Raw genomic sequence first — 23,133 nt, forward strand, 5'->3', positions numbered from 1 at the left:
CTCCATCTATATTATGAATTGCCTTTGAATCTGTCTAGTTTCCTTCGGCTCTTCTGGCAGCTTCTTGACTCCCATGGACAGCAATGGGCCCTTGTTCCGAAGGTATCTTCATGCATAGATATGCTGGATGAAGTATCGCTTCGAAAGCATTAAGTGTCCCTCGACCAATGGTTGCATTATAGGGGTACTCCATGTCAAGAATGTCAAAGACAACCTGTTCAGTCCTTATGTTATGGATGAAGTCGAAGGTCACTGGCATTGTGATTTTGCCGAGTGCTACAATCTACCTTCCTCCGAAGCCATAAAGAGGGTGTGTAGCATCATGAATCTTATCTTCTGGTTCTTGCATCTGTCTGAAGGCCTTAGTAAATATGATATCCGCTGCACTGCCTGTATCAACCAGAACATTATGGACCAGAAATCCCTTGATGACACAAGATATGATCATAGCATCATTGTGAGGGTAATCTTTGAGCTGAAGGTCCTCCTGGGAGAAGGTTATTGGGATGTGGGACCATTTTGACTTGATGAAGGGTCCCTGCACCCCAACATGATGCACCCTTCTCTGCGCTTCTTTCTTCTGCTTCTTGTTAGCCAGCTCTAAGCTTGATCTGCCTGTTATCGGTAGCACCAGCTTCATAGCCGAAGGTGCTTCGAGTTGGTTGTTAAATGAAGCCATCAGCTCAAAAGTGGGCACCAATGTTGGGGACTTGTTCTCAAATGCTATGAATTAAGAACAATGCAACACAAAAATAGGTTAATGGTTAATTTCATTCGTCCTTCGAAGCATTATTTCCCTAAGGATATAACGATCTTCGGACGAAGGTCATGAAGGACGTATCTTCATCATCATAGCATATATTAATGAAAGACGAAGCATATGAAACATGAGAAATAACATGAATAATCATATGACACTGTTAATATATCTTTTATTATATGATCATGAATGAATAAGAACAATATTGAATTACATTTGTACCTTCGGCTTGACAGAAGGCAAAGGTACCAGCGTGACACACGAGCGAGTACCAGTCCAACGTGAACAATACAGGGGTATTGTTCACCTATTTATAGGCACGGGACGCAGCCCGGTCAAAATTACATTTATGTCCTTGATAACTAATCATAACCATGACACAAACTATCAAGGACTAAGCGGTCTTTTCCTCTTTAAGTCGGCGCAGCCCTTCGTATTAAGGCATGTCGCTATGCCAAAGCTCCCTGGAAGGTAGCTTCGGCGTGTACCTTCACGCTATGTTTGCTTCTGTGCTGATCTTCCGAAGGTGTTTCTTCTTGAAGGACCTTTGGCGACGAAGCAGACCCCCAACAAACATGTCTATCATCTTATAAACCCTTAATCTTAGACATATCACATATGACATTTTTATAAAAGATTAAATGGTGAACCTAATATTTGTATATTTTAATTAAGATATTTTTAAGCTCATGTCTTGTTTTATAAAGTATAGATCACACATTTTTGAAAAGAATACCCCCTTATTATAACCATTACTTGTGATGTTTTTAAAAAACGAATGCTCTTTTCGTTAAGCTTTCTTTTAGCTTTGCGTATGGTGAATGTTGTATGTTATTGAGTGGTGTTTGTTTTTTCTTGATTGTTTGTGTGATATTCAGTGGTTGATCTAATAGTTAAGAATCAAGGTCTATTCCTATTCGTGGAAGAACCTCAAGTTTTCAATAAGCAAGGCAAGTGGACTTCTCCCTCTGCATACTCTGTTTGATCCCAAACAATACATTTAATAAAGTTTATTCTTTGATATATATATGCATAATTTGATGGGTTACCTATTCGGATACACCTAACCTTTTCTACCATATTCCTTGATCAAACTTGGGTATTATACTTTCATAGCTATGTTATTGCTACAACTTAACTTTATGCAGTCATACGGGCATAGTTCCCAAAGCTTTACCCTGTAGTCTGGACTATAAGTTGGTTACGTTAGATGTGCTCTATGCAGTTTGACCATTTTCAATATTTGCATAATGAGGACTCTAGGGAAAAGCCTCGTAGTGAGACCCTAGCCATTCACCTCGGAAGTGAATACAGGTCTAGCTAACTCGCGCTAGAAGGGAATCGTGACTCATGGGTTAAGATGCGCCACCTCTGCAGAGTGTAAAACTGATATATCAGTCGTGCTCACGGTTAAGAGCAGCCTGGACTCCTCACATGATAATTGAACCTTGAAGATGGAAATAAATCGAGATCCGATGATCTGCCAATGGTTTGCTTAAGTGGTTTCACTTAAGTGCTTTTGATATACTCTTATACCTTTGTTTAATGGGAATACTTGGGATTCACACTTATTAGTAAGACAGGTGTTGTTAATAAAATGTTGACCAACTAAAATGCTTACTGCTCAACCTTAGCCTCACCTTGTTAAACTTGCATTAGTTTCCCCCCACATGCTGAGCCCCGACCATAAGTGAGCTCACCCTTGCTTAAATTTTGATCAGAAGTTTGTAGATGAAGTTATGATGCTGAGCTCCATGGATGCTAGTCTAGTGATACCCCGGTCATCTTTCTGTGGATGGATGTCCATGTTTTGCTGTACTTTGATGAATAAAGGTTAAGACATTATGTCTGTTCGAAGTGTAATATGTTATTATAATCGCTATTTACGCTTTTATGCATTGTTCTTTTGACATATTGCACTTGTGACGTCAACATATGTGTGGAAATAGATCCTGGCACACATATGCTATGCACCCGGCTCTGCCCCTCTGGAACCGGGTGTGACACAATTGAAGCATAATTGAAGTATTATACCAATTGTAGTATTTCAAAATGTCAATTGATGTATCATTTTCTTAGGAATATTGAATAAGCTATGTGCCATGCTTAATTAAACATTTTAAACCATGTAGGTTTGCTCAAGAATATGAATTGAAAGTGAGCAACCCTACCATATGATTTACCTAGAATGCATGCATTTTTAAACAAAAGTAAATACCAATTGAAATGCTAGGTATGAAAGGTAAAACTAGATACAAGGAAAAATAGATACGCATATCTAAAAACAAGGAATACAGTAAATCTAGTTACCTTAGTCATGGGTGGGGAAATTTGGGTCCAAAGTATTCACTAACCCACTTGGCAATAGACTTGATCCATTATGATGTATCCCATGATATACATCCAATTTTGCCAACTCTCCAAATTCCCGACGTCCTTCGGACTCCTCACTTCCCTCTCGGGATCCAAACCTTCTTGGTGCTTTTCATGGTTGAAATAATTTTCTTTGGCACCCAGATGCATTTGGCCCCCTCTTTTGTTGGCTTGCTTGTTGGCCTTGATTGCTATCACCTTTCCATTCTTTTTCTTCTTGATTAAGTATGGTGTAGCAGCTTTTTTGTCCACCTTGTTGATGTAGGTGTTGGAGATTTTGCTTGAGCTTTTGCTTATCCCCGGTCATCGCCTTGCATTGGAAAGACTTGTGGCCTTCCTTGTGGCACAACCTACAAATCACAGTTTCTCCCTCCACAGGCTTGTTCACTCCCGCAGTGGTGTTGTCCTGTGGAGGTTGGATTTGTTTGGCTTTGCCTTTCTTGTCATATAAAGCCTTGCCAAGGCAAGCCACCTCTTGCTTTAATTGCTCATTCTTCATTGCGATCTCATCCAAACATGTTTCTATAACACCATTCTTAACAAGAACTTGATTGCAGAGGTTAGAATCATCAATTAAATCAAAGCAAGAAGTAGAAGCATATTTCTTAATAATTTTAGGTATTTCAACCAAAGATACTTCTGTGGTGCTACCAATGTTTTCCAGCTTAGTAGTTAGCTCATTATTGTATATGCTAAGAATTTCCATTTTCCCTAGCAAATTTTCAATAGCTTCTTGGGAGCTAGCTAACTTAGCCTTAATTTTTTCATTCTTTTTAATAAGACCCTCGTCGGCAGCAGTGGATGGAGCACTAGATTCTAATTGCTCAATTTTAGTTGATAGCTCACAATTTAAATTTGCAAATGTTTCAATTTTTTCTAGCAAACCTTTATAGTCATTTTGAGAGCTAATCAACTTATTTTTCAAAGTTTTAAGTTGAGCCTTTTGTTTAGGTAAACATCCTGGAAAAATTTAATAGCTTCCGCAAGCTCATCTATGGAGGGCTTTCCCTCACCTTCATCATCACTACTGCTATCATCACTAGAGGATGGAATACTCATTTTACCTCTTGCCATAAGGCACTTGCGTGATGACTGTGATGATCATGATGAGGATCGGTGGCTGCGCGTCCTTGGAGGTTCATCTTCGCTTGAAGAGTCATCCCAAGTCTTGACACTAAGTCGGTGAACAAATCAGCTATGAAGAGTTATATTATGTTGATGCATCAGTAAAGTGACTTGAAGCTATGAGTTGAACTCATATATGGTGAAATGGTTCAAGTTACAAACTCGATTTGTGTTTGCTTGAAAAGGTGAGACAAAAATGTTTGTGATCCTTATAAAAAACACCATGGAGAACTCACACACGAGACACCAATGACTCAATGAGTTTACTTAATTATATTTGATTTAACTTGAGTATAGGAATCGTTGTACTATTAAGGGGACCCAAAAAAAAGATTGGTGTTGGTACTAAAGCTCAAAATCCTTATTCAAAACTTCGATTTACCCTTGTTAATCCTTAGTGGAAGTATGTAGTACAACCTTTTATACTTTATCTCGACCAAAATTACTCTATGGAAAAACCAGGTTGAGCTGGCCTCTAGGCGGTTCAACATGTTTTTGTCTAGAATCCTCTCTGGAAAATCTGGCTCTGCCGACTTTAGACCCGGCTCAGCTGGTATGGGCTCGGTCGAGTTAGGTGCTCATCCGAGCACTCGATCGAGATCCTCTCTAGTCGAAATTGGCTCAGCCGGTTTTAGTCCCGACTTAGCCAAGATCAACTCGGTCTACCTGGATACTCAGCCGGTAAGGTGAGTCCGGATCAGCTCTAGTGGAAACCAGCTCAACCAGGTTTTGCGCATAACTTCCTAAACGACTAGATTTGGAGCCCCACCTATATATACTCACCCTACTCTCCTCCATAGAAGATCACACATTGAACTCCATTTCTAACCTGAGAAACATCCCCACTCTCTCTCACACATCTCTTGCCTCTCCCATTTTAAATCTTTGTAGAGAAATCTTTGAGTGAGATTGAGAGTTGCAGGTTTTTGTGCTTCATCACTAAATCCATCTTATTCTTCTTGATTTGAGCTTTGGTACTACATCGAGATCTTTGCGGATCCATTACTCTAGGAGCTTCTAGCTGCTATACGACTAGGTGCCGCTTATGAGTCTCCAAATCTTGTGGAAGACCACAAGAAAGTTTGTATTACCCGCTCGTTTGAGCAAAGATTAGTGTGACCTTGACCTTTGTGGTCGGCGAAGGGAGTATTTGGGTTGAAAAAGAGCCGGTTTTTTTGGTGTTTGGATTTTGAGAAGTGCCCTTCTCAGATCTACTACTTTGAACCATGTGGATCATCTAGGACATATTATTTTCAAAGTTAACCGGGTGATTTTCGAAATCAATTCAGTTTTATATCTCACTCTTTAGTTGAACTTGTGCAATGCGATTGAACTGGTCTTAGCACCGGTTGAACCGGTTTTACCCAGTCTGTTTCTAATTTTTGTTGAAAAATTTCTGCTGGCCTATTCACCCCTCTCTGGGTAACTTTTAGACTGCCTCTAAAGAACACCCTAAATTTAGGGGTGGGTCCTCTGCCCCTAAATCTAAGGTGTTCTCTCTTTCCCTACTTTTCAATACTCTAAACTATGATTAAATACAAAATTAATATGTGCATATCATTTTATGCTATGACAAATACATATGTAAAAAATCTTAGGAATATGGTGTATTATATATAGAGGTGTGGCTCTAGAGGGAGCTGAGATTTAGGGGCTATAATATGTTAGTGGGTGGTGAAAAAGAGGGATTTAGATAGATGACTAGTATAATTTATCAATCTAGTCTAATACTCATGCTAACGCTACGGTCCTAGGAAGAGAAGGAAAGGGGAAAGGTCAACAGCAGCAGTCCTCACAAGAGAGAGGCCAATGGCGGGAGTGGGGGGGGGGGGGGCGACGAGATCACATGGGAGGGCGGAGGCGTGAGTGAGAGATGTTGGAGGAAGAATGAGTAAAATAACATTAATCGTTGAATTTGAGTAAGAGAGATGATGATTATCCAGCGACCTGAACTGTTGGTTTTAAGGATGTGTGCGTGTAATTCCTTTGGTGAATCTAGTAGAGCTCATAGGTGTGGGGTAATTTGTTTGTGTGGGTTTTGCAAAACTTAAACTAGTAAGTTATATAGAAATATAAATATAGAGAAAACCGTTACAACACCGTTACAACAGTCTTATTTCTTGAGCATACATGTACACCACTTATGTTCATCAACTACCAACACCCATAAATCATTGTATTAACCCTATATATAAACATGAGCTGCATACTAACTTTACAATTTTAATTATTTTAAAAACAAAACCACATATAAGCATCTGAGTATTTTTTTAATTGCTTAAGATTTACAAAATCCATGGGAACAGTTGCAGTTCGGATTTCCGTCCATTTCCCAGGTTCTCACCGGTTCCTCAAACCCTAAAACCTCCAAACCCCAGCAATGGCGGATTCCCCTTCGTTCCGTCGCTACCCGCTCGCCTCCTCCGTCGACCTCGTCCGCTGGCTCCCTTCCTCCTCCATCTCCCCTTCCGGTCGCCTCCTCGCCGCCGCCGTCCACGATCCCACCTCCGGCTCCTTCGCCTCCAGCATCCGCCTTCTCCCCCTCTCCGACCCTGTCTCCCGGCTCGCCTCCGTCCCGCTCCCGTCCCGCGCCACGGCACTCCGCTGCTCCAATGCTGCGCTCGCCGCTGCCACCTCCTCGGGCTCGCTCCACTTCGTTCCCTCCTCATTCGACTCGGACGCCGCAGTGTCCGTCCCCGGCGGCGCGGGCTTCCATGTCGGTCCTGTCCGGGGCCTCGACTGCGGCGGGGAGGAGTGGGTCACAGCGGGAGAAGACGGAAGAGTGCATGTGGTCGGCGGTGTAGCTGACGGGAGAGTGGTAACGAGGAGGGTGTGGGACGGGAAAGGAATGTCAGGGTATGAAGCTGCCAGATGGGCTTCGCCGGTGGAGTTTGCCACGGGTGGAGCCGGATGTGGTGTTCAGTGGTGGGATCGGAGGAAAGGGGACGCCATCGTGGCGCAGTGTAACGGCATCTGGTGAGTATACGAAAGCTAGATATTTAGGATTGTCTTTCTGGTTTCCTGTTAATGATAGATTTCTTGTAGGGAACATATCCGGTACAACCATATAACCATGCAACAAGACACAAACGAGGACCTTTTAAAAAAATATTATGCTTCAAAACATTTGTGTTTTGGTTGCATGGTTACACGTATGGTTTTACCTGATATGTTCCCTTTCTTGTAGTAGTAATAGATTACTTTTGCGGCTTTCTTTTGGATTGGTACATTATGTCAGTATCTTTCGAAATATTGGCACATCCACACATTACTTCGGTGAACAATTTTCACGGGCATTTTAATTATGTCAGTACCTTTCAAAATATTGACACGTCCATATCTTCTACTATGAAAGGCTAACTCATGTTCACAATTTGTAATAAATGTGCCTAGCTATTCATAAGCTCTGGTGCAGAGTTCGGTTTATTGTGCATCTCTATCAATTTTGGTTTGGATTGTGCACTACCAAAGATGCTTTCAGTACTGTTTGGTGCATGCCTGTTAATATCAAAAATACTTTCTGGATGGTTTGATGCATGTCTGTTACTGTCTTTGTTCTGAACTGATTAATGGGACTGTCATTTAATTTTATTGTCGTTGTGCAATAGTAGTCGCTGCTTGGTTCATTCCACTCTCACCGACTATGCTTTTATGTGAGTTTGTTAGATATTGATGACATCTGTAAATTATGATTAAAAGAAAATCTGGTGTATGAAAAACATGCTTATTCTCCGAAACTCATGTCATGCGTTAGAGGTTTCCGGTCCATACACAGAAAGTTTGTTTACATTGATCCATTGAGGCGAAATTTATAGATTTGAATTTGTTTTCAACTGGTGGCTGAACCATGTATTCTACAAGATCGAAGTAGTTCGGTATTTTGGTTGAAAATCCCAGCTCTGGTGGCCTCCTGTAACTGCGCTCTTTAAAGTAAGCTGGCAATTATGCTGCTAACAGATGAGATAAAATACAAAATAATGAACTTCAAACATTCTTGTTGCCATATGTTTTTCATTGTATATGTTATGTCAATCGCTGTTATCTTGCTGACAATGGGTGAACTTACAAGTACAGGGGCCGTGGCATAGTTACTGGCATGGTGCATTCCATTGACATTCATCCATCAAGAAAGCATATCTGCGTGGTAAGAACAATATATGGTAGCAAATGCAAGTTTACTTTGAAAAAAAATGAGTCAGTTAATTGTTCTGTTTCATCTAAATAGTTTTGAGGACCTAACCTCTAGGATAAGAAATCGTCCCAAGTACCATGTAACTTAGTGATGAACTGTTTTAGGTGGTCGATGGTTGAGCAAATTAATGTACATCAATAAGCTTCCATTTGAAATATGAAATTCATTCGGGAAATAAGCTCAGGTGTCAACTATATCAAGCAACATTCGATCTTTTTCCTCAAAATTCGTTTGAAATTCATATGTATATCCCAAACAGGTTTTAGTTTTTCAATAAGAGGCAACCTTCATCAGCGCACAATTTAGATAAATCTTGCAAGTGAAGTTACACAAATGGAAAAGAAGCCACATCACCTTGTTTGTCAGTATCAGTTGTGTTATTTTCTGATTTCAGCAGATTGGCCAGTGGTGTTCTTTCCGACTTCAGTCTGAGAAGTCGGAAAGAACACAGTCTGAGAGTTAATGGTATTTAATACATTTGTAATGATTTCCATGTTAAGAAGAAACATTGTGAATGGCACCAGTAGCCATGGCGGTTCCGCTCCCCTCCCCTGCTCCCGCCCCCTCCGCTCCCGCCCCCTCCCCTTCCCCCGACGCTTCGTTTCTCCCACAAACCACGCCGGCGTCCACTCCGGGCCCGGCGGCCACCGTGCACCTGCCGCCGTCGGGGCAGGCATCGCCTACTGGGTCGGGCGGGCGCTCCCGTTTTGAGCGGTGGCGGGATGCCTCCCCACGTTCGGCAGAGTCGTCCAAATCGTTCTGTGAAGTGGTTGCGGCTGGCCGGATGGTTACGGCTCCTGCTCCGGCGGTGCGACCTGCCTGCAACCGGGAGAAATGCGATTCCGGCGTCCAGAAGAGGTTTGTGTCGTCGACGGGTGTTGCTCAGGTTGATCGGAACACAGAGAAAACAGAGCAGCTAGTGGATGGATGGCAGTTGGTGGAATCCAAGCAGTCAAAGCGACGCCGATTGAAGTTGGAGCGGCAACGTCAGAAACGGCCCGTACCAGAGGACCTGGCTGGCAGGTGCTTTAACTGCCTCTCTCATGATCACTTTGCCTTCCAGTGTACGCAGAAGACGAGGTGTTTTCGGTGCCGGAAGCAGGGGCATCGCTCCTTTGACTGCAATCTACTTAAAAGGCCGATGAGGCTTGAGGCTGTGAAGGTGGCGGTGAACAACAGTGCTGCTTCTCGACCTGAGACTAAGATCTCGGTTTGGAGGAGGATCAATCTTCCGGAGCCAAGTACGACCAATGGAGACAGACTAAGGGAGCAACCTCGACCTGAGACACGGCTCTCGGTCTGGAGGAGGCTCTCTTCGTCTTCAGCAACCTCTGTGATCAAGGTGAAGAAGAAGAGACTGGTGTGGAGAAGGAAAGACAACCAGCATCCTCCTAGTGATTCAGGTATCGCTGTTCGACACCAGGAAACATCAACAATGGAGGGCGACGGAGGAGGCTTGATTTCACTTGATGCTGTCGGTGTCCAATCAAAAAGACAGCGGACTCGCAAGAGACGGCGTAGAGCCAAACCGATTTCTGATTTGGATAAGCGCCCCGCTGGACCGGTGTCGCCTACTGAAGATGATAAGCCTTGCATCTTGAGATGGAGTCAGCAGATGACCAGAGCTGAGGATGATCTTCAGAAGGCAGTGGTGATTACTGTTATCAGCGATCGTGAGAAAGTACCGGTTGAAGAGATTGCTGAGTTAATTGCTCCTAGGCTGGAGCTGGAAGAGGGGACACTGATAATTCGGCAATATTCCCAGTCAAGTTTCATTCTCTTTCTACCTGGCTGTGACATGGTGGAGATGCTAGTGGGCAATTGGCCTTTTCTCAGGGCAGCCACGTTCACAATCACCTGCAGGAAATGGTCCCGGTTTCTGAACTCCAGGGGTGCTGTGTTACCTGTCTTGTTGGACTTCGAGCTTCAGGGTATCCCCATTCATGCATGGGAAACCATAACTGTGGAACAATTGCTTAATCCCTTTGCTAGTGTTCATCAGGTTCATCCTGACACCCTGGAGCTTAAGGATGTGGCTGTTTACCGATGTTCTGCTTGGTGTTTAGACCCGTCCTTGGTGCCTGCTTCAAGGGAGCTTTGGATCGTCGAACCTCCCTTTGCCGTTGATGGGATATCTTCTGGCAGGAGAACGCTGATGTATCCAATCCGCATCACATTCTCGTCTGCACCACGGAGGGATGGATCCGATCCTAAGCTTCATGCTATTACTTCGGGCGGGGATGGTTCTGGTCACGTGCAGCAGGGATCCCCTCCTTTTTCAAGACCTCCCCATTCGAGTGGGAGAAGGGGGGATCATGGTCATTCGGGACGTCTCTCAGTTCATGAGCGTTTGGGCCCAAGAGATGAGAGCATGCAGCAGCGGAGCATTAGTTCCGGGGTGGCAGTTTCAGATTTGAAGAGAACTTTGGAATCTGATGGGGGGAACTTGCCTCCTAGGCTGGCAGAGATGACTGATGACATGGTTATTGTTTCACCGGTGAAGGCGAAGCAGCTGAAAGTTTATTTTCGTCAAAGACTCAAGAATGTCCTGAACCAGGAGGAAGCTGGAACTCCCAATTCTGTCACTGTGCTTCCTCCATCACCCTCAGACGTGGCAGCTGCTGACACAGATCCATCTGAGTATCCTGTTTCAGATGTTGACGCTGTGTTGGCAACTCCGTCTAGAACATTAACTTCCTCCCTGTCTGATGTGGCAGCAGCACACGCGGCTCCGTCGGAGGCTAATGCCTTAGACGTTGAGGCTGAGTTGGCTGCTCCATCTGAGGAGGACATTTCAGCAACAACAATTGCTGCGTTGGCTGCTCCATCTGAGGACCCTCCAGCAACAACACAAGATTCTGTGGAGATTTGTGCTCAAGAGCAATTCATCAGCAAATTGTCAAACCAGATCACACGCATATTACCAATCCCAAAATCTGTCAGACGTCAGTCCTCTATCCCCCTGGCAGTTCCAAGACGCAGCCGACGTGTGGCGGGGGTTGGAGTTGAATTTAAAATTCAGGATTGGGGAAAAAGATCTAAGAAACAAGCTATGGTGGCTCTAAATATTATTGAGGACAATGAAGGATTCAGCCGTCAAGCTTTAGATGACTACGCCAAGCTCTTCAAGAATACTCTTTCTCGTAGTCATGTGCAGGCTCTTGCTGCCCTTTTTGGGTGGTCTGTCCCAGATAATTTAGAATATATAACTGGGACTGGGGATATTACCGCAGCAAGCTTAGTTTAGCTGGCGATGTTGCTGATATTGTTTGTCGATTTACCTCTCACTGTTTCTACATGGATCCGGAAAAAATAATTGTTTGGAATGTTAGAGGTCTTAATTCTCTAGCTCGACAGAATTCTGTCCGTGAGCTCCTCAATTGTTATGGAGCAGATATAATCTGTCTTCAAGAAACTAAGATGGCACAACCTTCTTCGCGTGTTCTCCTCTCTATGTTGGGGTCTGATTTTACCGGTTCTTTGGCCCTGCCTTCTAATGGTTCAAGGGGTGGAATCCTTAATGCTTGGAGACGACACTTGGGGATAACTGGAGCTACCAGGATAGACATCCATAGTATTTCTGTGCAGTTTTGTTCAGTGGAGGGACACCAGTGGTGGCTTACTTGTGTGTATGGACCTCAATCTAATGAAGCCAAGATTGAATTTCTGCAAGAGCTGAGACATATTAGAGCAGCCAGTCAGGGCCCTTGGATGATTACTGGGGATTTCAATCTCATTTTGCATGCCGAGGATAAAAACAACTCGCATATTAATCGGGCTATGATGGGTCGATTCAAAAAATTGGTAGATGATCTCGCTCTTAAAGAAATTCCACTCCATGGGCGCAAGTTTACTTTGTCTAATCAGCAGAACCAGCCTACTCTTGTCAAACTTGATAGAGTCCTGTGCTCTATTGATTGGGAGGAGCTGTTTCCTGGTGCAGTGTTACAAAGTGCGGCTTCTGAAGATTCTGATCACTGTCCTTTATTATTGGGTTTCAAAGATTGCAAAGGTGATAAAAGGCGCTTCCACTTTGAATCATTCTGGACGAAAATTGAAGGATTCCACGATGTGGTGCACAGCGCCTGGAATTCGGTTCCTGTTGGCCACTGCCCCTTCTCCACTTTTGATTTAAAACTCAAAGGGACAGCCAAAGCCCTTCAAGGATGGAGCAGCAAGAAGGTGGGGCACATTGAGACTCAACTGCATCTTGCTAGAGATTTGATCCATCAGCTTGAGATTGCGCAGGATGGCCGTATTCTGTCTGTGTTGGAAAGGTGGCTGCTAAATAAATTGAAGAAGCTTGCTCTGGCTTTGGCCTCAACCAAACGTACCATTGCCCGCCTTAGATCAAGAATTTCTTGGCTCAAGGAAGGAGATGCAAATTCTAAGTTGTTCCATTCCTTTGCAAGGTACAGAAAGAAGAAAAACAGTGTTTCCAAGCTCACTGTTGGAAATCAAGTCCTTACTGCTCATAGCGACATTGCTGCAGCAGTGGATCAGTTTTACTTTGATTTAATTGGGGCTAGTAAAGACAGAAATATTTCGATTAACCTTGAGGCTCTGGAAACTGCTGGCACTCCATTCCCAAATTTGATCGAGTTGGACAGCCCCATTGCTGAGCAAGAAGTGTGCAATGCTATAAATTCTCTGCCCTCTGATAAATCTCCTGGACCGGATGGATTTACTGGTAGATTTTACAAAATTTGCTGGTCCATTATTAAAGAGGATCTTATGGCTGCGGTGATTGCGATTTGGAACAGAAAATTTGATAATTTTCATAAGCTGAATTCTGCTTTTATTACTCTAATCCCAAAGAAAGATAATGCTGATCAAGTCAAAGATTTTAGACCTATCAGCCTTGTTCACAGCTTTGCAAAATTAATCACAAAGATATTGGCTTCTCGATTGGCTTCAAGGCTCAACGATTTGGTCTCTCCAAACCAAAATGCCTTCATTAAGGGTCGCTTTATCCAGGATAATTTCATGTTGGTTCAGCAGACGGCTAAATTACTTCATCAACAAAGGCATCCTTGCCTGATGCTCAAGCTGGATATTACTAAAGCTTTTGATTCGGTTTCCTGGCCCTTCCTTATTGAGGTCATGCAGAATCTAGGGTTTGGGCAGATCTGGAGAGATATCATTTCAGGGCTGCTTCTCACTTCCTCTACTCGAGTGTTAGTTAATGGTCATCCGGGAAGCATAATTTCTCATAGAAGAGGGCTGCGACAGGGGGATCCTCTTTCTCCGATGCTGTTTGTGCTTGTCATGGATGTGCTTGGTCAACTTATCTCTAAAGCAGATGAGGAAGGTTTATTACAACCTCTTTCTACTAGGCAGCTTCAACACCGGGTTTCTCTTTATGCTGATGATGTGGTTCTTTTTATTAATCCCGTGGCAGAGGACATGACTATGATTTCAGACATCCTTCAGCTTTTTGGTGAGGCTTCTGGTCTATATAATAATAATCAGAAATCTAGTGTCTACCCCATCAGATGCCATGAAAACAATTTAGAGATTATTCAACAGTTTTGGCCCTGCGAGATTTCTTGCTTTCCTTGCAAGTACCTTGGGCTGCCCCTGTCGTTACATAAATTAAGAAGGGAGCAGGTGCAGCCCATTGTGGATAAAATAGCTAATCAACTACCTGGATGGAAAGCTGATTTGTTGACTAAAGCAGGAAGAAGCGTATTGGTGCAATCTGTTTTGACAGGGGTGCTGATTTATAGTGTTATGGCTGTAGACTTGCCTTCTACTACTTTGAAGGACATTGATAAAATTCGAAGAGGGTTCCTTTGGCGTGGTCGTAAAAATGCCATGGGTGGACATTGTGCAGTGGCCTGGGGCAGTGTGTGCAGACCTCGAGAGCTTGGTGGACTGGGTATTTTCAGCATCACTGAACTGAGTTGGGCCCTTAAAATGCGTTGGGCTTGGCTGCAAAAAACTGAGCCAGGTCGGCCCTGGGCATCCCTGCCTTTGCATACCCCGAAAAAAATTCGAGAGTTTCTACAAGTAGCCTTGTATTCTGAGATTGGAAATGGAGCTTCTACCCTTTTCTGGAGTGATCGATGGTTGGATGGGCAGCGGATTAGTGAAATCGCTCCCCGACTTATTGAGACCATTCCTATGAAGCTGATTAACAAAAGGACAGTTCAAGAGGCGTTTGAGGATAATGGCTGGATTAATGATATTCCTGGGAGTTTATCTGTTGGTGCACTTGCAGATTTCCTGCGTATTTGGGATTTGGTGGCACATGTTGATCTGGACCCCCATAAGGACAAACATATTTTTCGGTTGGCTGCTAATGGCAAATATTCGACTAAAGCCGCTTATGAGGGGCTCTTCATTGGATCTGTGGAGTTTGAACCTTTTGAGCGGATTTGGAAAACTTGGGCTCCGCCCAAATGTCGATTCTTCTTGTGGCTGGTGGCTCACAAGAAATGTTGGACAGCAGATAGACTTGAGAAGCGGGGGCTGGATCATCCGGAAAAATGTCCTTTATGTGAGCAGGAAAGGGAGACAATTGACCATCTGCTAGTGAATTGTGTTTTCTCAAGAGAATGTTGGTTCCTCCTTCTAAGGCAATTCGGGCTGCAGGGTTTGGCCCCCCAACCAACGGATATTAATTTTATGGAGTGGTGGCATCAAACAAATGAAGCTATTCAGGGGTCCTTCAGAGATGGCCTAAACTCCCTCATTATGCTGGGCGCTTGGATTTTGTGGAATCTCCGGAACAGATGCATCTTTGATGGCCTTTCCCCTAATGTTGCTAATTTCCTAATCCATGTGGGGGATGAGCGCCGTCTGTGGGAGACTGCCGGGGCCAAGGGGTTGACATCCCTTGTTGCCTCCCTATCTCATGTAGCCTAGAGTTTTTATAGATGAGTCAATCTATGCTAGTTTCGTTCAGGCCGCCGTAAGGCGTCAGTTGTACCCCGGTCTATTTTAGACCTTGTGTATTTCTTCCTTTAATATAATGATACGCAGCTCTCCTGCGTGTTCGAGAAAAAAAAAAGAAAAAAGAAACATTGTGAATAATCCAAATTATTAAAATGAAAAAAATACAAGATTATGATCCATATACACTGAAGTCATTAGGTTCTATTTATCAAAGCAGTTTCACTTTCTATATTTTTCAAGAGTAAAATGTTCTTAAGAGAGCAGCTTTTTCATGCAATCAAGAATCAGAAGTCTATGTTGGTTTACCTCTTTTCTGAAAGTGATTTGCTGTTTTATACTCGAGTTATTCTGTCCTATGATATGAGATATCAAATTTCATCTAAATTGAGATGAGTTGCTTATACCAGTGTCTGTGCACTCTATTGTATGCTCTTGGACCCACATATACCTAATAAGTGAACCTGAGCAGTGAGGCGTACTGGACCTAGAGGACTCTAGCTAACATAGTCACAGGGAGCATGAACTATATGGATGCAGGTCATTGCATTGCTGATAGTGAGGAGCAGAACACTCATGTTATTGCTAGTGTGCAGACCCGTACCACTCCAATTTTAGTCCACACCTGTTTAACACATAGTTGAAATGAATTTTATGGGCACACGAGTCATATCTACAGCATGGTTCATTTCTGAATGTTTGCAGGTGGGAGGTTCATCGGGGACCGTATTTGCCTGGGATCTGCGGCAGCCACAGGAGCCGATACCAATCTCTGTTCTAGGTCTTAATGAAACAGCTGAGCCTGTGTGTGAAAGTGAGGTTTGGGAGGTTCTTTTCGACACTTACACTAAGTCTTCCGATATCATCTCATCTGCATCTGCAAGAATATTGCCAGTGATGATGTGTTCAGAGGATGGGATCCTTGCAGTCGTCGAACAAGGCAAGTGAGATTTACATGTAGGCATGTAGCATTCGGATTGTCGTGTTCAGTGTTAACTCATCTTTTTTAAAGGGGCTTCTTTTTCTATTAGCAGATAAGAGACCCCTTGAATTGCTTGCTGAATCTTGTGCCATCAACTCCTTCGACATAGATCCTCAGAACCCCTCTGTAAGTCCTTGGCTTCACCTGGTCAAATGAACAGTTTTTCTTATTTGTAGATAATGTTACTACTGTTATGGATTTGTGCAGGATGTTGTTTGCGCATTAGAATGGGAATCGGTCGGTGTCCTAACTCGTGGTAGAGATGCAATGTCAGAAGAATGAAAATTTTCATCACCCAGGGATCTCAATCAGATTTTTTTCCAAGGTGGATGAAACTGCTATCAGAAAGAATCTTCTGAATTCTGAGGGCTTCCATATTCAGTCACCATTCTAATGCCCGTGACCATGGGCAACGGTAGAAGGAATAAAGCGTGCATGACGAATGCCTTTTCCTGTCTTTGCATACTAACCAACACTGTCTTGTACCGTTGGAAGTTTTACTCTGTTGTCATGGGTAGTTGCAGATTGCAGAAACCTTTTCTGGGCTAGCTTCAAGATGTGTAATTGCTCTTGGATGCCAACTGCTGACAGTTTGAAGGAGTGGTCACAAACAATTCAATCCTTTTAGCTGGGGGCTGATGAACTGAAGCTATAATTAGTTTCATAATGTTTGCTTGTGGTATTAAATTGGCTCCTGAACAATATGGACTCCGATACATATTTTATTTATCTGGCTTACCATTTAGATTCCATTAGATTTTTAACTCTAGAGTCTAGACTACCTTAACTTGTTTGAGACAAGTTGGGATAAAAGGTTTTGTTATTAATATGTTTTTTTATAACCTCAGATAAAGATGGTTTTTATATGAAAATTGTAACCTTTGATGAGATTTACAACTTTATACTTTTTGAGTTTTGCTTTCGAGATAATTAAAATGCTTGAAAAAATAATATAAACTTTTAGCAGCATATTAATCACATACCCATAAAATCAAATGTTACATTTTAGCACTTGATAAAATCAAAGGATAAACTTTATACTTTGTATATGAAAATTCTAGCTCTTGATAAAATCTATAAGGTCTTAGTTTTCATTTTTATCGCCTAAGGTCGTTGAGATCCCCATAAAATCAAATAAAATCTCAGCGGCATACTAATCGCGTACTAAGACTTGTCACCTTAGAAAAAATAGACATAAAAAACATCTCTCTTGTATGGTGTTTGATAAATATGCTTTGTATACTGAAGTTGTAGCGCTGAAAACCCTGGTTTAAATTTGGAAGCTGAGTGTCAACCATATAGATAATGCTTTTAGTAAGTATGATTTGTTTCATTTGTTGGTCATGAACAAAGCATAGAAGTGATGAAGATGGATATTACAATGTGTTCATTATATATAGAGAAGTTGGCGCAAAAATAAGCTACAAGATAAAGGTATATGATAGGCTATGCTTTTGCCAACCAAGGTACAATATAGTGTATGATTGGTTTTAAGATAGATAGTCGTAATATAAATAGGAAAAAAAAATCTTTAGTTGCAACAATCATCTAGTTCCCCTAAGTGTGAATCTCATGTGCATTTGCATTATCTAGTTTCACTAAGTGTGAATATCATGTGTATATGTCTTATGCTTAATGACGTGATGAGTTGCAAGAGAAAAGTCTTCCAAAATGCTTGAAGAATGCTAGCTCACACATATAAAATGATAAATATTGTCCTCACCTGGTTTTAAGAATAAAACCAAATGCTCACTTTATTTGTGCCAAGATCGTTATCACATGTATAGTTTCGTTGTACAATGTAAATGACAAGAAAACACAATATTGCAATAATATCGAATACTAATGTTATACAACTAATTGTCTTAACAAAACAAGTAAATTAAACGACACTAGTAGACGACTTTTATAGACGACTACAATGGAAGACAACTTAAAACTCATCAAAGTCTTAGAACTTTTGAGAACAATCTCTAGGTTCTTCTGAGCACGAGTTGCAATGGATGTAATATAGTTATGAAAGTAACAAGGATGAGCACTCTGCAAGTATCCCATCCTAGGAAAGAGTGGAGTGGATTGTAATGGACTAGTGAAACAATTGCTTTTAGTTGTTTGATTTTAATTTAATTAAGATATAACATAACTATATTGTAAGTGCAATCAACCCCAATTGATGGTTTTGGTGATTAAATGACAAAACGAATAAAATTTCTAACAAAGTTTGCTGTTAGTGTTTGTTCAGTTATTACTAAGACAAAAGGTGTATCAACTCTAATAGTGAAAGAAACAGAAGTGCTGAAGTCAAAGAATATACATCTTATGGCACCGTGATGAGATTCCATACGACAATGGCAAATAATTTTGTACTTCTTGAGTCGTAGGATTCATCTTTCGTTTAAGTGTTTTTTGCCAAGGTAAATGTGTTTGCAAAGCTCAAAGTTTCTCTGAATTTAAAAGTTATTTCGAAAATCAAATTCTTTTGACACTTTGTGGTTCAACTGGAGTGAGGTTTTGGGGGTTAGAGAACCTCCCTGCTTAAAAGCAATTGAACCTGTCCTCAGGGATAGTTTAACTTGTTTTGAGCAGAGGAGTTCTCTCCTCAAAACCGGTTGAACTGGCCCGAGGCGGTTCAACCGGGGTTTTCTCCTCGGACCTCTCTGGTCAAAACTGGTTCAACCGGCCCTAGGGCGGTTCAACCGGTGTCAGGGTCAGACGATCGTTCTGACCTCTGTCTACCAATTAGACTAGCAGATTGACAGGCCAGGTGGTTGAACCAGCCCTAGGGGTGGTTCTCTACCGGTTTTTCCTTTTGACTTCCAGTCAAACAAAGCCATTTGAACTTGGTTCGACTCTGGTCTGGTTTTGGAGCGTGGTTCAACCGCCCTTCACGTAGAAAGTTCAAAGCTTCAGCACCTTTTAAGGAACCTCTATAAATACCCCTAGGTGTCTCTCTCCTCATTTACTCTAACAACTCCCCGCATTAATTGTTGACATAACTTGAGACAAAAGCTCACACCCTATATCTCACACCCAAAATCGCTCCCAAATAGCTTGATTGAAGAGCCCTTGGTGTGGTGTTCGTGTTCGTGACTCTCGGATTTGGTTTTCCTCTCATCCTCCCTTTCTCATCTCTTGAGCTTGTTGCAAACACCTCTTGGGCGAATTTGTTGTTCTTGAAACATTCGAGTTCCTTGATGAATTGAGGTTACTTGGGAGTCTCCAAACTTGTGAATGACTCCAAGAAGTTTGTATCACCCACTCTTTTGAGCCGATTTGAGAAAAGAGGTTGCCTTGACCTTTGTGGTCAGCTTGTAAAGGATTAGGGTTGGAAAATACATGACCCTTTGTGGTCTCCTCAACGAGGAGTACTGAATGCATCTAGGCCCCTGGATGGTTATAGTGATTAATGACAACAGAAGATTATATGTGACTAACGTGTGTTTTGCAGAGCAAATGGTAAGTTAGGTCGCATTAGAGGAGGTTGCGCTGCAACGGTGAAAACAATCCCTCAGATGAGAACTTGAAGCGATGGCTGGAAAAGGCGAATCAAAAGATGAAGGTCTTCATATTTCAAGTGTCGAAGGAATTGTGGACACTTGTTATAGATTTAGGTCTTCTATTTTTATTTTAGTCGTACTATAAAGAGGGGTTGTGGATCAGTAGTTTGACCAAGAGAATTCTAGTGTAGTGTTGGTGCATATTCACACTCACAACTAGGGCTAGGTGTCACTCTATAACATACTCACGAGTTAGAGCAAAATCGGGTTAGAAAAACCTAAGGAAAAGAAACTAGGGTTGTTGTCTTAGGGGCACTCAGGAGCAGGCTCACCTGGCAGCAGAGCAGGCCCGATAGGCAACCATCTAGCAGCAGCTTTCTAAGCGAATGTTGTCCATGTTTTAGAGCATTCAGGACCACGAAGACACTCTTCAACAGCAGCTCTTAGCAGACAGGGCAGAGCACCGGGCGTTCATGACTCATATCCTTCAGCACACCGGTGTTCCTATTCCTCCAGTGCAGTCTGCTCCACCTCCTGCTCTTCAGGCTACAGTTGTGCCCGCTATACAGTCAGGAACCCAGCTCCACTCCTTTGGTCCTACCATCTCTCTGCTCAGGCCGGTCACCCTAGATTTCTCTACCCAGGTCATCGGACCAGTCAGTGCTCAATCACCAGTGCCTCCAGCGTCTCCTGTTGCTGAAAGGGAAATGTGCCCTTGGACCATTTCTATATTGTTTTAGTGATTAAATGCACAACACAATATGTTTATACTAACAAGATGAATGAACCAAGGTACATGAAGCAAATTGAGCTTGGGAGAGGACATAGTGCAAGTCTATATGGACCAAGTAAAAAGGTAAGCTCTGGGAGAGGACATATAAGTGTCGGGGACTTTATAAAGTCAAGACAAAAGGAGCAAAAAAGAACAAGAAAGAAAAAGGAAAAGGTGTGCTGAACTGAAGAGCACCAGACGGTCCGGTGTCACACACCGGATAGTCCGGCACATGGTGCGGCCAACTGCCCGCTCTCGAGAATTCTAACCTACGTCGACTATAATTCATTAGACCATCCGCGTAGAGCGCCGGATAGTCCTGTGTACCAGCCGCCAATGGCTAGCTGCCACATCGGCCGAGGGCCAACGGTCAAATGGTGCACTGGACAGTCCGGTGCCCCCACTGTACGGTCCGGTGCCCCCTAGAACAGGAAACCAGCCAATCACGCGATTATCTACTCGCGCACTATTCACTGTCCGACGTGCACCGGATAGTCTGATGCACCCGCGAACAGAAGGCAACTAGGGCCTTCCAAATGGAGCTCCAATGGCTCCTAGATCCCTTGGGGCTATAAAAGGGACCCCTAGGCGCATGGAGCACTACACCAAGCACCTATTGAACATTCTACAATGCCGAGACTTTGCAAGCACGCAATTGTTTCATTGAGATAGAGATTTGAGCGCTTCTTTGAGTTGTGACTCTGCTGTGTTGATTTCGTGTGCTCGTTTCTTGACTTGTGTGCGTGTTGTTGCTGCAACTTAAGTACTTGCATGTGTTTCTACTCCCCCTTACTCTTGTGTTCATTCGAGATCAATTATGTAAGGCGTGAGAGACTCAAAAATTGTGGAGATTCCTCACAACGGGATATTATTGAGATAAAGAAAGAACTATGGTATTCAAGTTGATCCTTGGATCACTTGATCCATCGGGACACCACAACATGGAGTAGACAAGTATATTATACTTAACCGAACCATAGGATAAAAATCGTTGTGTCACTTGTCTCTATTTTATTGAGATTCCTCTCTCTCTCTCACTTCACTTATATAATTGCTATAAGTTCAATACTCACCTTGTGAAAGCAATTAAGTGAAGAAGTCTTCTCCTCACACTCCTTTCATTCGGCCTTGGTTCTTGATATATCTAATCTAATATTAGACCAAGTTTGTTTTGTTGAGCTATTTTTTACAGGATCACCTATTCACCCCCTCTAGGTGCTCTCAATTGGTATCAGAACCGTTCTCTTCATCAAGGGACTAACTGCCTAAAGAGATGGATCCTACAGGCAAGGGGATGGTGATCAATGACAAGGAGGCTCTCAACATCAATGAGCCAAAAGGTGACAAGCCCACCGACTTAGGCTCAATTAGCAAGAGAAAGGATGGGAAGAATAAAAGGAGCATCAAGAATATTTTCTACTACGACAGCGACACCTCCTCTTCTTCACCAAGGGACGATGATGACGAAGACTCGTCCATGAAAAAAGAAAACGGTTAATCAAAATTATTCATTTGATTATTCTCGCATTCCGTACAATTCAAATGCACATTTATTATATATTCCACTTGGTAAACCCCCACTTTGATGGAGACGACTACTCTTTTTGGAGTCATAAAATGCGTAGTCATTTATTTTCTCTCCATCCTAGCATTTGGGAAATAGTGGAAAATGGAATGCATTTTGATAGTAGTGATAATCTTGTTTTTGTTAATGAGCAAATTCATAAGAATGCCTAGGCTACTACTGTTTTGTTAGCATCTCTATGCAGGGATGAGTACAACAAGGTTAGTGGCTTGGACAATGCCAAACAAATATGGGATACCCTTAAAATCTCTCATGAGGGTAACGACGCCACCAAGATCACAAAAATGGAACTGGTGGAAGGAGAGCTGGGAAGGTTCGCCATGAAACGGGGAGAAAAGCCAACTGAAACCTACAACAGCTCAAGACCCTGGTGAACAAGATCCGGAGGTATGGGAGTACAAGATGGACGAATTATGATGTCGTTCGACTCATGCTAAGGTCATTTACCGTTATTGATCCTCATCTTGTAAACCTTATTCGTGAGAATCCCAGGTACACCAAGATGACGCCCGAGGAAATTCTCGAAAGATTCGTAAGTGGGCGTATGATGGTAAAAGAGGCAAGGTACGTTGATGATATTGCCAACACACCACTTCCTCTCTACGAGCCACAACTTGTTGCTCTCAAAGCAACAAACAGTAAGGAGGCGCTACCTAATAAGGTGGCACAAGTGGAGGCTGTCGGGCTCAATGAGGAAGAAATTGCGCTTGTGATTAAGCGCTTGAAGTCCGCATTAAAAGGACGCAAGGAGTACCACAACAAGAATAAATCAAAGGGAAATCGTTCGTACTTCAAATGCGGTAAGTCTGGTCATTTTATTGCATAATGTCCCGATAATGAAAATGACCAGGGACAAGAAAAGAAATGGAAGAAGGAGAAGAAAAAGAACTACCGGAAGGCAAAGTCCGGCTCACATTGGCAAGGAGTGAGACTCGGGCTGCTCTTCATCT

At 42.7% G+C, this 23,133-nt stretch overlaps 1 protein-coding gene across 1 annotated transcript; it reads left to right on the plus strand.

Moving 5' to 3' along the window:
• The first annotated feature begins 6,355 nt into the window (after positions 1-6,355).
• Positions 6,356-17,223, plus strand: LOC118476916 (nuclear pore complex protein NUP43). The gene is made up of 5 exons (XM_035967284.1): positions 6,356-7,234; positions 8,333-8,402; positions 16,053-16,287; positions 16,382-16,455; positions 16,537-17,223. The coding sequence occupies exons 1-5, from the start codon at positions 6,639-6,641 to the stop codon at positions 16,609-16,611; spliced, it is 1,050 nt and encodes a 349-aa protein (XP_035823177.1). The 5' UTR covers positions 6,356-6,638; the 3' UTR covers positions 16,612-17,223.
• Positions 17,224-23,133: the final 5,910 nt, after the last annotated feature.

This window comes from Zea mays, chromosome 4, assembly GCF_902167145.1.
Source record: "Zea mays cultivar B73 chromosome 4, Zm-B73-REFERENCE-NAM-5.0, whole genome shotgun sequence".
Classification (NCBI taxonomy): Eukaryota; Viridiplantae; Streptophyta; class Magnoliopsida; order Poales; family Poaceae; genus Zea; species Zea mays.